The sequence below is a fragment of the Manis pentadactyla genome, chromosome 4 (assembly GCF_030020395.1).
Source record: "Manis pentadactyla isolate mManPen7 chromosome 4, mManPen7.hap1, whole genome shotgun sequence".
Classification (NCBI taxonomy): Eukaryota; Metazoa; Chordata; class Mammalia; order Pholidota; family Manidae; genus Manis; species Manis pentadactyla.
This window is the reverse complement of record NC_080022.1, coordinates 25757842-25771707: the sequence shown is the minus strand read 5'-3', so window position 1 is coordinate 25771707 and position 13866 is coordinate 25757842. Positions and strand designations below refer to the sequence as shown.

General features: G+C 50.4%; 1 protein-coding gene across 4 annotated transcripts in view; it reads left to right on the top strand.

Moving 5' to 3' along the window:
- Positions 1-1103: 1103 nt before the first annotated feature.
- CSMD2 (CUB and Sushi multiple domains 2) overlaps positions 1104-13866 on the top strand; it is a 598906-nt gene continuing 586143 nt past the window's right edge. For all 4 annotated transcript variants that reach the window (XM_057499978.1, XM_057499977.1, XM_036885219.2 and 1 more), the window contains exon 1: positions 1104-1426. In XM_057499978.1, the coding sequence (XP_057355961.1) occupies positions 1249-1426 (178 nt within the window). In that variant the 5' untranslated portion in view covers positions 1104-1248. The remainder of the gene's footprint in view (positions 1427-13866) is intronic.

Below are 13866 nucleotides of genomic sequence, written 5' to 3'. Positions count from 1 at the left end.
TGCCCCCTGCCGCTGTCCCCCCCAGTTCTCCTTGCTCCTCCCGGACGCTTCTGGCCTCCCCGCCACACATCTCTTCCCTCTCGCAGAGAGTTTGGCCATAGACTGCGAAGGAGCCATCGCGTCTGCCTGAGGAGCCTAGGGGAGACCAGACAGAGACAGCGACCGAATGGGGGTGGGGGTTCGGGTAGGTTCCGACGCTGAGTCCCTGGGGCCTGGCAGCAACGCAGACAGGGGAGGCGGGGGAGCGGTTCACGGCACTGGGAGAAATTCACCCTGTTTGGGAGGGGGAGGTCCGGTTATTTTGAAGATAAATTGTACAGTAACTCTTGCAGGGTCCTCCTACCCAATCTCTCCTGCACCTCCTTAAACCTCCCACCCCCAACGCTCCAGCTCCCAGCGTCCACAGGTACTCTTCCCTCCATCCTGAGATTTTGTCTTAGGGCAGGGGTAGGACAGTACAGGGCCAGATGACCCCCCCACCCTTCATTCTTAACACTGGGTCTACACAGACACCCTTCACCTCGGACGGCAGAAGGTTATTGCGACTGGGGCTTCTAAGCATCGTCCCTGGCTCTAGGTTCCAAGTTTAAAGCCACCACCCAAGATCTGGTCGTCAGAGCCTTGACTTGGGGAACCGCGTCCTTCTTTGGTTACCTTTTCCCCGACAGTATTCCAGTTTCCAAACGTGGAAGAGGCGTGTGTGTGTGCCTATGTGAGTGCGTGTCTGCCTGTACCACCGTGTGTTAGTGCACGCGTGTGTGTATGGAGGGTGGATTAACGCATGATCTTATAAATGGAAACGAGAGGACTGAACTTAAAAGAAACTGGTCAATTGTAAAACAAACAAGAATAAACAACCCTTTAGCTTTAATTTGTGGTTTATCTGGAGGTGGAGGTGGCGCTGAAGAGGAACCCCCACACCCCAATATTTTTTCCTTTGCTGCGCCTCCACCCGCAGCATTTGGAGCGGCGGAGAAGCTGCTCCGGAGTGATTAATCCGGGGATAATTCACCCCCCTCCCCACCCCCCGGCGCGAACCCCGCGAAGCGGGATTGGAGCGAGTCATTTCCGAGAGCGCAGCGCGCCTCTCCCCGGCCGGGCGGACACTTGGTTCATTCCAGCCGCAGAAGCTCGGGCTCCCGCGTACCGGGATTTTTTTTCCGAGCAGAAAAAAGCTCCAGAGCTCTCCTGACCTCCTTTCTCCTCGGCGGCGAGCGGAGCCTCTCCCTCGGCGCTGCCGGCCGCGCCATGCCGCGCTCGCGGGCACAGGAGCAGGGGCGCTGCGGCTGCCCCGCGAGGAGGGCTCGCGGTGAAGCCGGGAATTCGGCGCTCGTGCCGGGCACTGGGAGCCGCTGGGGCCGCCCGCCGCCGCCGCCGCTGCTGTGGCTGCTGGGCTGGGGGCTGCTCAGCGCCTCGGCCGCCGCGGGTAAGTCCGGCCGCGCCCCACCCGAGCCCATCCATCCCCGACCCGGTCCCTGTCCCTTCCCCCGTCCTCCCCCTTAACCTTCCACCCTCCCAGTCGCCCACCCTCCTGCTCGTGCTCGCCTCAGCCTGCCCCCCATCCTCCCCCCACCTCAACCGTGCCCTCACCTCCATCCCCTAATACCCCCAACCTCAGCCGCAACTTGGCCGGATCCAGCGGGTATGGGGGTTTGGGATACAGGCATCCCCGCCCGGGGTTTCGGGGCTCCCGGACCGTGGCTTCAGTCTTTCCAGCCTCTCAGCCCCCAAGGTACCAGGCTTTTCCCCGATAAACTTTCCTGGAGCTTCCCCCGCCCCCTGTTCTGGTTGGCACACCCGTCCGGGGCGCTGGGGAGAAATGGCGCGCCCCCTCCCCACTTCCGCGTCTGCAAGGTCTGCCCTTCCCTGCCCCCGCCCATTTCCTCGCGACTGAAGCCCGCGCCCCCGCCGGAGCCGCCCGGAGACTGCGGCCGCCACCCCTCCCCAAGTGTCCGCCTCCTTCTGCTCTCTGGGCTAGGAGGCGGGTCAGGTGGGCGCGCGCCCAGGGCGGGGGTCCCGCGCTCGCTTTGCAGGAAGGCTCGGGTGTGGGGGCTAGAGGATGCTGAGAGACTGGAAGGCGGGGGCGGGGGCGGGGGCGGGGGTTGGGTCCGGGGGCGGTGAAGGGAGTGTCGTCGCCAGGCTCCGCGCCGCCACATTCCCCTCGGTTCCCACTCCGCGCCAAAGTGCCCTTTCCCGCGCCCTGCTGCAGCCGAGCGCCGGGGCTGCGGCAGCGGCGGCGCGGACGGCGGGATCTGCTATCGGCGTCTGAGTCGGGGAGAGGGACAGACGGGGAGGGTTCGGCGGGTCCCGAACTTCGCGGGTGTCTGGTTGCAGTTTACAGACTGAGGAAGGCTCGCGGACCTTCGAGAGAACCTAGTCCCCGACGGGGAGCACTCGACTCGTGCCCTCCCACTTTATCCACCCCTCTGAGGCTCAGCTCTAGCCACAGCCTAGGAAGTTCCGTGTGCCGAGGTGGAGACGGGTCGCACGGGCGATGCCTGGGGCCGCATTTTCAGTTAGCCTGGAGGCTGACACCCACTGGGGGAGAAAACCTGAAACACCCTCTATCCAGGCCTGGACTGAGTACACCTCAGGCCTGCAGCCGTGTTGCTTTCTTTTTTTCCTAAACCACCGATTGAGCCTCTAAAGGCTTGGTTTCGGCTTCTCCAGCATCCCAGGGCTTCCTTCTTGGTAAGTGCGCCTCTTCGCTGGCGCGCTCTCTGGCCCGCTCTGGGATCCAGCATCCTGTGAGCCTGTTCCCGCAGACCGTGTCGCCAGCTCCTTAGTCGGGAACGTTAGGGAGGGCGAACCGAGCCAGCCCCAGCTCTCCAATCCCTTCTTGCCCGGACTTCCTCAGGTCTTCCTGAGAGTCATAGCCACCGACACCCAGAGAGGGGCGCCCGCGGTGCGCGCGCCCTGGAGCTCCGGCCTCGAGCACTCCCACACCCACTGGGTGGCTGCGCTGTTCAACGACGCCGCTGGTCGCCCAGACTTGCCACATGGGAGGTGGAGGAACCTCTGTAACCAGCTGTCGGGCCTTTGGACGTTTGCTCAGGTGTGGCCCCTGTTGTGGTCTGGGGAGATTTCCCAACTGTTTTTTTGGCCAGATTTGTCCCCGCCCCCTGGGCTTGTCATGCCGCTGGGGAAGGAAAAAGGCCCACTCACCGGAGCTTGCTGCCGCTTAGCGGGGCTGGAATCCTGCCTTGCAGAGAGCCACTGGCCTTCTGCTCTTCAGTCAGGAGAGAAGTTGGGGTGGTGGTGGCACAAGATCTGGCAGAGGGGTACTGCTCTCTGGCAGGGCCGCTCTGGCTTCCAGAGCGACCAGTGCATTTCTTTATAAGCCTTTCCCACGTTTGGATGTGCTGTTTGGCCTTGCAAGCAGCGGAGATTTGGAAATGGACTTGGTGACAGATGATCGCAGATTTGGCGCATTAGAGGGGGAAGCACATACATTTTCAGTTATCTTCACACGGTTGGCTTTAAAAGATGCTCAGGACTGAAAGTCTCCTTTCTTGGCCCGGTAATGGCTGGATAAAATGAATATAAGGATTGGAAAGGGAGGAAGCCTGGTCAGCTACCTTTGCCTTTGAAGTGTGCCCTGCCTCACACTCCCCTCCACCCCCCCAGCCTCCCATCTGTTACCTCCTCTCTTTACTATGGATCAATCACTGTCTTTTATGTTTCCCTTGGCCTATAAACAGCTTAATCTTCAACATAATACAAGCTAACCAGATTTCTTGGACCAGTTGACCTTTTGGCTACCGTCCCTTCTCTCTTTTTCTTTTACAAGTCAGCTCCCTTCATAGGAGCCTTCAGTTTTTTCTGCCACCATTCATTCGCTGCACTCTGTCCCCAGGACTGGAACTCTCCAGGAAGGATCACCAATGACCACCCTAACTGACAAATCCATTATACTTACTCTGTTGATCTTCCTTTACTGCTTATGACTTTGAACACTTTGGAATACTCTTGCTAAAGTTTCTCCTCTTTGGGCTTCCGGGACACTATGTTTTGCTGTGTTCTATTATCTCTTGGCTGTTCCTTCTCAGTCTTTCATGGCAACACTTATCCCCTGCAGTGCTCTCTATTCCTGTGCTTTCCCTCAGGATTCCCTGTGCAGGCTGGTGGTACGTGCAGCCTCCCAGTTACCCAGCCTAGAGACCTTAGCATCATCCTCAACTCCTTCCTTATCAGGAGGCCATCAGGCTGTCAGTTTCACACCCTCAGTTGTTCTGGAATCTAGCTACTTTTGTCCGGATTCAGAGGCCCTGAGCACTGAAAAGGCATAATGTCTCTCATCCCCTAATAAGTAATTCAGAGTAAAACCAGTATTCAACTATAAGGAATTCCAAGAAAGTTCTGATTTTCCCCATGTCAACCACTTTGTTGCTTTAAAAAAACCAAACCCACTTCTTTGCTTTAAAAAAACCAAATAACAAATTATTTTAAATTGTCCCTGCTTTGCTTGCTTCCTAAGTGCTTATTTTCAGAGGCCTCTTGTTGTCTGGAGCCCTGACCATACCCAGCGTTTGATGACAATACTAATTGAATTGTATTCAAAGTATTTATTTCTCTGCCTCATGTGTTGAACAGTGAGCTTTCTGAAGGCAGGGATAGTGCTTTACTTCTCTTCCTATCCCTGGCACCCAGCTCAGGACCTGGCATTAGAAATGGTGCCTGGTAGATGGTTGCTAAATCAGAGGATGATTTTTAATTTTTTTTTCTCCTTGGACAGTTTTCTAAGGACTGATAAGGCTAAATCAAGAGTTTTAGGGGTCAAGGAATCCTGAGATAACAAAGACACCTGGTCCCAGTTGCTTTTCCCCCAGAACTAAGTGTCACAGATTGGCAACATGAGCCCTTAATTTACAGTTTCCTCCACTTCCCAAAGGAAGGGCATTTAATTGTTTAGTCAACAATGTATGGATTCGAATTTTCCATTTGCAGTTGAGCTGTGGGTTTATGGTTTAAAAAAAAGTAAGTTGACTAGAGCACCCCGTGTTGACCATATCTTGGGCTGGTGAGTGTGTGGCTTTGTTGAAGGTGAGACTAGAATCATGTGCAACGGCACTGGAGAACCAGATGGGACAATGCAAGGTTTGGGTTTGTCCAGAAGAGTCCAGCAAGTGGCGTGGGCAGCATCACGTTGACTCGTGTCTGATCTACTTCTATTTGCACATCACTGTCACGATAGCAGCATTAGGGGAATCCAGTTGCTCAACAGAGCCAGGTATTCCTTGTTGACCTTCAGACCTCTGTAAGGCTCAGGGTTCCCCACCTGCAAAGGGACAAGTCATTCCTGCAATGTGGGAAGGAATAGAAATCAGAGGTTAGAGGAATCAGGCCCAGCACATACCCACCTCATCAAATGTGCCCATTAAGTGGGGCAGAAACAGGTGCACTGAGGACCGAGGACTCAGCCAGGAGGTCTGTGTGCCCTCTCCATTTCCTCTCCCACCCACCGTACTCAGAAAGCCGTCTGGGTACCCAACGGAACACTAATAGCAGATGTTTACTGAGTCCCCACCATGTGCTGGCACTGTCCCCAGCCCTTGTACATATTAACCCTCATGGCATCCCGGTGCGTTTGGCAATGTTATATCCCTGTTTTATGCACAAAGAAATAGGTTCAGAGAGAACACACAACTTATCCACATAACAAATCAATGGCCAAGACAGGGTTTAAACCTAGTTTGCCTGACTCCAAATCCCTTACTCATACCACACTATTCTCTAACTTTTGAGGAGAGCCAGCTGGTGCTGCGCCCCCAGAATCCTTCTTCCCTGCTGCTTGCCCTTGCCACTGGGCTGTCCCCTTCGTAATACTGTGCTGCTTTTGGCTCTTGAGGCCTGAGGCTCAAACTTCCAACCACTCAAGCAGCCACAGTTCGTCCACCTCCCCCACCGCTCCTGGGGTCAGGGGCAACCACAAAGTCATCCTTGGTTTCCTTCTAGTCCCAGACACCCAGGTTGACTGAACTCTGTGCTGTGGGCTCCCACAACTCCCTCGGTTCCTGTGGTGAAACTCATCAGGACATACTGGAATGTCTTATTTGATGAGGTGATGTCTGTGTTTATTCCCTAAAGACAGAATTGTAGCTCAGATCACAGCACCTACCAGACACTCAATAAACACCTGTTGAGAGGATCACAGACAGGGTCTCTGGAAGCCAAGTCTCCTTTCCCCTCAGGCTGCCCTTTTGGACATTCCCAAAGCACCAGGTTGGAGGTGTGGGAAGAGGTGGAGGGGTGTCCCCAAGTGAGAGGCAGCCCAGGCTCTTCTGCATACTAATAATGATGGCTCATCTTTATTAAGTGCTGGTTTAATGTCTTACAGACATTGATGTTCAATTCTCACAGCAATCCAGGCACTAGAATATTGTATGGGAAGAGAATGAGTTCAGAAATTAAGCAATTTTGCCAAGGTTTTTGAGCAGATAGGTAAAGGAGGCAAGACTGAAACTCAGGGCTACCTGACTCCAGGGCTCAACCTCTGAATTCATGGAAAGCATTTGTCATAGTGCTGGAGCCGTCAGCATTCAGTATATGTTAGATGCTACGACTGCTGCTTTCTGCACCAGCTTCTCAGAATACAAGAGAAACAGGGTAACACGATGCCACTAAGGTACCATTATATACTTCAGCAAAAGTCTTTCTATTTTGCTGCTCCCCCTGAAGGCACACCTCTTAGAACATGGCCAACTCACCCAACCCATCAACCCATGTGGCCACTTCTCTTCCTAGGGGTATAGAGAGGGAGGGCCCTCTAGTTTCCCTTGGGGATGGAGAATGCCACTGACATTGGGATATGGCCTCCCAACTCTCCTCTCTGCCTGCTGCAGAGGTTTTCCAGGACAACAGGAACATCTGGGTGAACTCACAAGTGGATTATTTTAGAGTCCTCTGCCTCACAGAGGCACTGTCTCAGGATGCACTGGCTTTGAATAGAACTTGGCTCTCCATTGGATCTCCAGAATGCATAGGGTAGGCTGTGCAATGTGGAAGTTTCTCAACTTGAAAATGATGGTGTGGTTCTTAGATCTTTTTCTTGGCTCTTACAAGTCAAGAGAAACAAAGAAAACTCATATTTATTTTCTTTATGGACTCTTGAGAGTTCAACCCCCTGGACTGGACTGTCTTTAAAGATGAGATTCTGTATCTTCTCTTCTCCCACTCAAATACACACTTAGCTCTTAAATCTTTGGGGGAGGGTGAGACCCTCTGGCTTTCTCATGTAGCTTCATGTAACATGAAGAATGGCCATGCCTCTGTGTACAATGACAAATGTGAACTTGAGCCAAGCAGGGAATGAGAGGGGAAGAAATGTAAATGGAATATGATGGGGTGCAATTGGAGAAATAGGGTAATTTGAGATAGACTGAGATCAAGTAGGAAGGAGTGAGTTGGGGTGGGATCAAGAGTGGATTGGGATGCATTGGGATGGGAAGTATTGGGATGGATGATAGAATAGAATGCAAGAGGATTGAGTGAAATATGGTGGTTTGGGGTGAAATTGAGAGGGTGGACGATAGAGTGTTTAGGGGATTGACTGGGATAGGATTGTGTGGGTAGGGAAGAAATGAGTTAGAATGGATTGGGATGGGAGGAGGTAGGATGGGATGGTGGAGTTCAGGTGGACTGGGACAACTGGGGTATGGTGGAGGTGAACAGATCATGGTGGGATGGGGTGAGACAGTATGAGTCAGGATGTGTTGGGGTGCTTTGGCTTTGATGAATTGGGAATAGGACCCTGGGAGATGTGGTGGGATTATGTAGCCAATTGAGTGGGCACTCTGGGGAAATGGGAAATGAGGGAAGGCACCAGAAACAACTTAATCTGCTTTGCATTATTGTAGCATTCTCCTCTTCTCCCTGGAACAGTTTCTAAGTTGCTTGAACTGTGAATTTCCAACAGATAGAAAGTCCCCCCGTCAGCCCTCGCCTCCACACTGGCACGGATCCCGACACGATGCAGGCTCCACTGCCTGCTGTCAAGGATCATTCTTCAGGCACAGACTGGGGATCCTGTGGGGCCATCACCATGAACCCTCTCAGACAAATATGCCAGGAGCACTAGTGCAGCCTGCGTCAAGCCCAGCATGTCCATGCTGGAGCTAGCAGGGTGGCTGTGCCCACAGAAAGCCAAGTCCTAGATGGTGTAGGGGTTCGCTTCTGTGGCCCTCCTCTTTTGGGGAGTCTACCCACTGGAAATTGCCTTTTCCTTTCTACCTATTTGTTTCTGTATTGCCAGAAAATCTTAAATGGAATTGATCTCTAAGAGGATGTCAGTCCTATCCTTGAAGGTCATCATTATAAAGAACTCTTGTGATGCTAGAAATAATGTATGGATAGTTAAATTACTGAAAGCACCAAGATAACTTAGAAATTTATTTGAGAATCTCCCATATGGTCTAGAGCAGAAAATACAGCTCATATTCTGGCACAAATAGCCTCCCTCCCTGCTAATGTCTAATTTATACTCAATTAAGTACAATTATAATCCAGAAACCTAAAAAGAAAATGATGTATCCATCTTGGAGGTTTTCAAATAGGAAATAGAGAAAACTCCATTATTAAGTGGCTACATCTATTTATTGAATCAAAGTAAATGAGTGTGATGGTTGTAGCTTTAAAGGGAGAAAGTGGAGACTTTGAAATTCAGCCCATTTGAGATACAAGTGTATTATCAGAGAATACACAGGCATTTTGTGCGGAGTGATTGATGGCCTTTTCTGGGATGGGCAAGTGTGGTATTGTCGACTCGGGCCTCGGGAGCTTTGTCTGTGGGTTACTGCCTGGCTTTCCACCCCAGCCTGGATCTCACTGACCACCTACTGACTCTGTTTGTTTCCTCCATCATTATTTCAGGGGTGGGGATCAGGTATGGAGAAAGGCCGAGAGATTGGGTGAAGGTTGGGCAAGTTTGGGCTTCTGACACACTGCTTGGTGCAGAGGACATAGTGAAAATTTAACAATTTATTTTCCTTCTGTGTGAAAATGTTCCTAGCATGAAAACAGTCACCTCAAAAATGGCACGCCCTCCTCCCAGGGACTGGTGCGGCCCTGCCCTCCTGGCTCTTGTCATTTGTGTAGCCCCAGAAGGGTTGACCCGTAGCAGCTCCATGGCTGGGAGAAAGACTTTCTGATATATTTGATACATGTCTTGAAATTCGGCTTGAGAGTCAGGAAACTAGTCTTCCAGCCTAGGTTGTATCACTACGATGTATGTGACTATGAGGGAGAGATTTCATCTTCCTGGGCCTCCATTTCCTTATCTTAAAATGGAAATGATGTTACTCACTATGTCTATGTAATGCTGGGCTTGAAAGCTCTCTAATCCACAAAATGGAAAGGATCCAGAGATATTAGAGTAGGTTGCTCATCAAAGCCCCATCCAGTGGGAGATCCTGCCCAGTGGCCAGGCTGGCTTGGCTTTCCAGGGACGTGGAGCTCACTACTTCTGCAGGCAGCCTTGCCTGGCTATGCTTTAAGGTGCAGGGTAGTGAGTGAAGGCAGCTAGACTTGCTGAGCATCCTGGTCCTGATCCATTTTTACCCCTGATCTATTTTATCCATTTTATGGCCTGATGGCTACTCCTGAGAACTTGAAAGGGAGGACACACCCGAATCCCATTTCTGCCCATCAGACATCTGTCACCACTTCCTCCCAACACCACCACCTACCCTGGGCAGTGTCACTGTGAGCTCAGTCTGGGAGAGGTGACTGCTCAGGCTTCACTCTGACTACACATCCACCTAGGGAACAAGACCAGCACTGAGGCCTTTGAACTCTAGCAAGATGAAATTCTCTATGTTCAGGAACCACTGGAACTCAGGTCTACTGTGACGTTTTGTTCTAAGAAACATGGCAAGAGGGCAGTCTTACAAGGTTAGTTACCCTGAGTCATGTGGAGGACACAGTTCTTTTCTTTTTTTTTTTTGAGCCCAGGTGCATAACATTGAGTTGATTCTGCCCTCAGACCATAACGCTTTATGATCATGTGTCTATGCAAGGCTCTTCTCTTGTTTCATTTGAAATTTTTTCCTCCTTTTATCCCTAATCCCAAGGCATTCTTGCCTTCTTCCAGCAGTAATGTATTCCTCTGATACAGTTGATATTTGTCTTGAAATATGCATGGATCCTTATAAAGTAGGATTGTTTTGTGTGTATATGTATTCTTAATTTATATAAATGACAGTGAACTATACATTTCATCCAGTTTTTTACTTTATTTACTCAACCTTGCATTTAAAAGATCTAGCCCTGCTCCTTGTGTATTTCCAGTCCCTGGTTTCTAACTGCTGTATTGCTTTATGAGTTGTGCATCTATCACATTCTATGTACCCATTCGCTGGGCATAGACCCCTGGCTTGTCTGTATCTCCCCACAGCCACACATAAAGTTATGAAGAACATCCTTGTCCATGCTCGCTTGGGAACCTGTGTGAGAATAACTCTGGGCCTTATATAGGAAGACTGGGATCCTTGAGTTAATATGTTAATTGCCAGTGTTCTGCCATAATATTTACCAGAAGAGTTGAGCCAAGACACATTTCCACCAAGAGTGGACAAGAGTTTCTATCTCCTCCTATTATCACCCACACTTAATATTATCCATCTTTCTAATTTTTGCCATTCTGATGAGTTTAAAGTGTCATCTCATTGTCTGAATTTGCATTTCTCTGATTAGTAGTAAGTTTGAATATGTCTCTTATGTACTTGTTAGCAGTTTGAGCTTCTCTTTTTGTGAATTACCTGTTCATATTCTTTGCCTGTTTTTAAATTGGACTTCCAGTCTTAATTTAGAAAAGTTTTTGGATTTGCAGAAGTTCCTTTTATATTCCAGATATTGCCCTTGGTCAGTTTTAGAGGTTGCAAGTTAACTTGTCCCAATCTTCCTTATATTTTGTTTATGGTGCCTTTCTTTGGAAAGAGATGCTTCGTTTTCATGTAGTCTGATCCCTCAATGTTTTGCAAAAGAACAGAAGTTGAGACATATGGGGGTATTGATGAGCTAGGGGCAGGGCAGGTTCCCAGGTCCACCTGGGTCTACCCTCTTGCAGGGCTTGCTCCCTGTATGAAAGGTTTTGAGGAGTTCCAGAGACTTCCTGCCCATATGGGGCTCCTAAATCCTACAGGAGGTCTGTGTTTTGGCTCAAGGACCTGTGTTATCTGTTAAAGTACAAATTAATTTCTAGATGGGTGCCACTCTTAGAGAATGTGAAGGATTACTCAGTCCTTCAGCAAGGCACTGATTGTGGATATGTACTGTGCCTGAGCTCTCAGATGTACTGGGGACATAAATAAGTTTCGTAGACAAGGGTACATAAGAGAGGCAACTACACCCACATTCACAGCAGCATTATTCATAATATCCAGAAGATGAAAGCAACCCAAGTGTCCATTGATGGATGAATGTATGTATATATAGGCATAGACCTACCATGGAATATTATTGAACCTTAAAAAGAAAGGAAATGCTACATGCTATAACATGGATGAACTTTGAAGACATTATGCTAAGTGAAATACACCAGTCACAGAAGGACAAATATTGTATGATTCCAGTTATATGAGTTACCTGGAGTAGACCAATACAGAGACAGAAAGTAGAATGGGGGTTGCCAGGGCTGGGGGAGAGGGGGCGGATGTACCTGTTATTGTTTCATGGGTACAGTTTTAGTTTTGCTAGATAGAAGAGTTCTGGAGATGGATGGCGGGGATGGTAGCACAATAGTGTGGATGTACCTAACGCCACTGAACTGTACCCTAACAATGGTTAACGTGATAAACTTTATGTTCTATATATTTTGCCACAGTTAGGAAAAAAAGGGGATAGTTATCCTGATCTAGGGGTCAGAGAAGGTTCCTAGAGCAAGTGATGTTTCAGCAGAGACTTGGAGGATAGATAGCAAAGAACACGTCAAGAGGGCAGGAGGGCTGTATTCCAGCAGTGGAAAGGATCTGCATAGGCTCCTGGTTGAGTGGAAGGAAAGCAAGGTCAAGGTCTGGAAGAAGTTCAGTGTGACATGAAGGTCTCTAACGGAACAAGGGTGATAAGTCTGGAGGGTGGGGAGCAAGGCTGTGGCCCAAGTGGGTGGGTGGGCTGGTGCAGCTCTCTGAAGGACTGAGGTCATGGTGAGGGCTGGGTATGGGCCCGGGCACCCCCGGGGGAAGGCAATGTTGGTGTGGGACTTGGAGCCCCAGGAGGGGTTGGCAAGGAGGGAGTGAGGGAATCCTTTTCCTTGAGTTTCTTCTCTGCTGTTCCCACCTTCCCAGAGGGTCAGCCTCTGATGGGACTGTCAGACGTCCATGAAACCCAGGCCATAAGTTGTGGATGTTAGTCACAGTTCTGCTAATCCTGCTTCAGTGAGAACATCATGCAACTTTCATCAGAAAGAAAATAAAAATAGGAAATCTACCTACTCAGGAATGACGCAGAAGACCATCTCAGATGCCATCGGGTGGGGAGACTTGTTCTGTTCTACGGTGTCCCCATCCTGTGTGCCCTCAACATGCTGGTCTCTCTGTCTCTCTCCTTCTCCTCCTCCTTCCCTGCTTGTCCCTCTCCCCATTCCTTTTCTGCTCCCTCCTCTTCCCCAGTCCTGCTACTTCCCTGACACCAGGGCTCTCCAGCTGCATTGTGGAATCATCCTCCTCCCCACCCCTGGACTTACCCCCAATTTCAGCCTCTTCCTGCCCTTTGACCTTGTTGTCTCCACCCCCACCTCACCTAGGATCTGCCCTCTCTATGGCCTCTCACTTAGCCATGCTTCAGCCCAGCAGCGTTGTCAATAGGAGGGTGTTTAAGGCCTCTGGCAGCTCCCATCTGCTTAGGACCAGTAGGCTGGATCATTTGAACTTTCAGTGAGTCCCAGGGGCAGTGGTCCCAGCTGGGGGTCACGGGTACAAATACCATTTCAAACCAGGCACCATCTCCCAAGGACAGTTATAAGCTCGCAAAGGTCCAGGGAACTCTAAGATAATAGAGGAAGGGTGTGGCTGGCAGGGCAGGCTTTACCCAGAGGTGCAAGCAGGCTGTCCAAGAGTGAGCAGGCCTCTGTTGGGGGTAAGAGGCCCTAGACAAAAGTTTAAAGCGGCAAGCTGCTTTTGGGGGTGTCAAGGTTGCATCCCCACCCCACCCAACACGTGCACAGATCAGCACCATTATCTTAGTTGTGGAAGCTGGAAGCTGTCCTTTATGGAACTCTGGGCCTGCGCTGAGCGTCATGCATTCCTCTCCTTAAACCTTCCTACACTCTAAGGAGCATGTGCCTAAGAAATCAGTTATTTTGTGGTTGAGGGAACTGAGATTTAAGGAGATTAAGTTACTTGCCCAAGACCACACAGGGAGGGGAGAGAGAGGCTGAATGTAAACCTAGTCTGATTCTAGGGCGCGTAGTCTTAACAGCTGCTGTACTCAGGTTTCCCAGTTACAAATGTAGGTTCCCAGGCCCTCCCCAATCTGTTGAATCTGAGTATCTAGGAGCAGGGTGTGCCATCTGCATCTCTAACAAGTTCCTGTCATTATTATTATTTTTATGCACATTAAGTCCGTCTGGGAACCTTTTGGGTGCACAGATCTGAGGGTGGAGCTCTAAGGAGCTCACCTTGTTCTGACCTCGGTCTTGACAGCATCCAAGAATGAACAGAAGGAGGGCTTTCTGCTCCCTCCGCCCACTCCTATATCTCAGCCCCTCGTGTTGGAGCCCAGGACCTGTTTCCAGAGGCGGCAGCACCCCAGAGGTGATCAGATGTATGAACTTGAGATTAGGTACCCCCCAGAACAGATATGGGAAGCGCGCTAGCCCTGCAGGCAGGCATTAGCATTTCTAAACTGCTTAGCACTTAACAAAGGTCTGCTGGT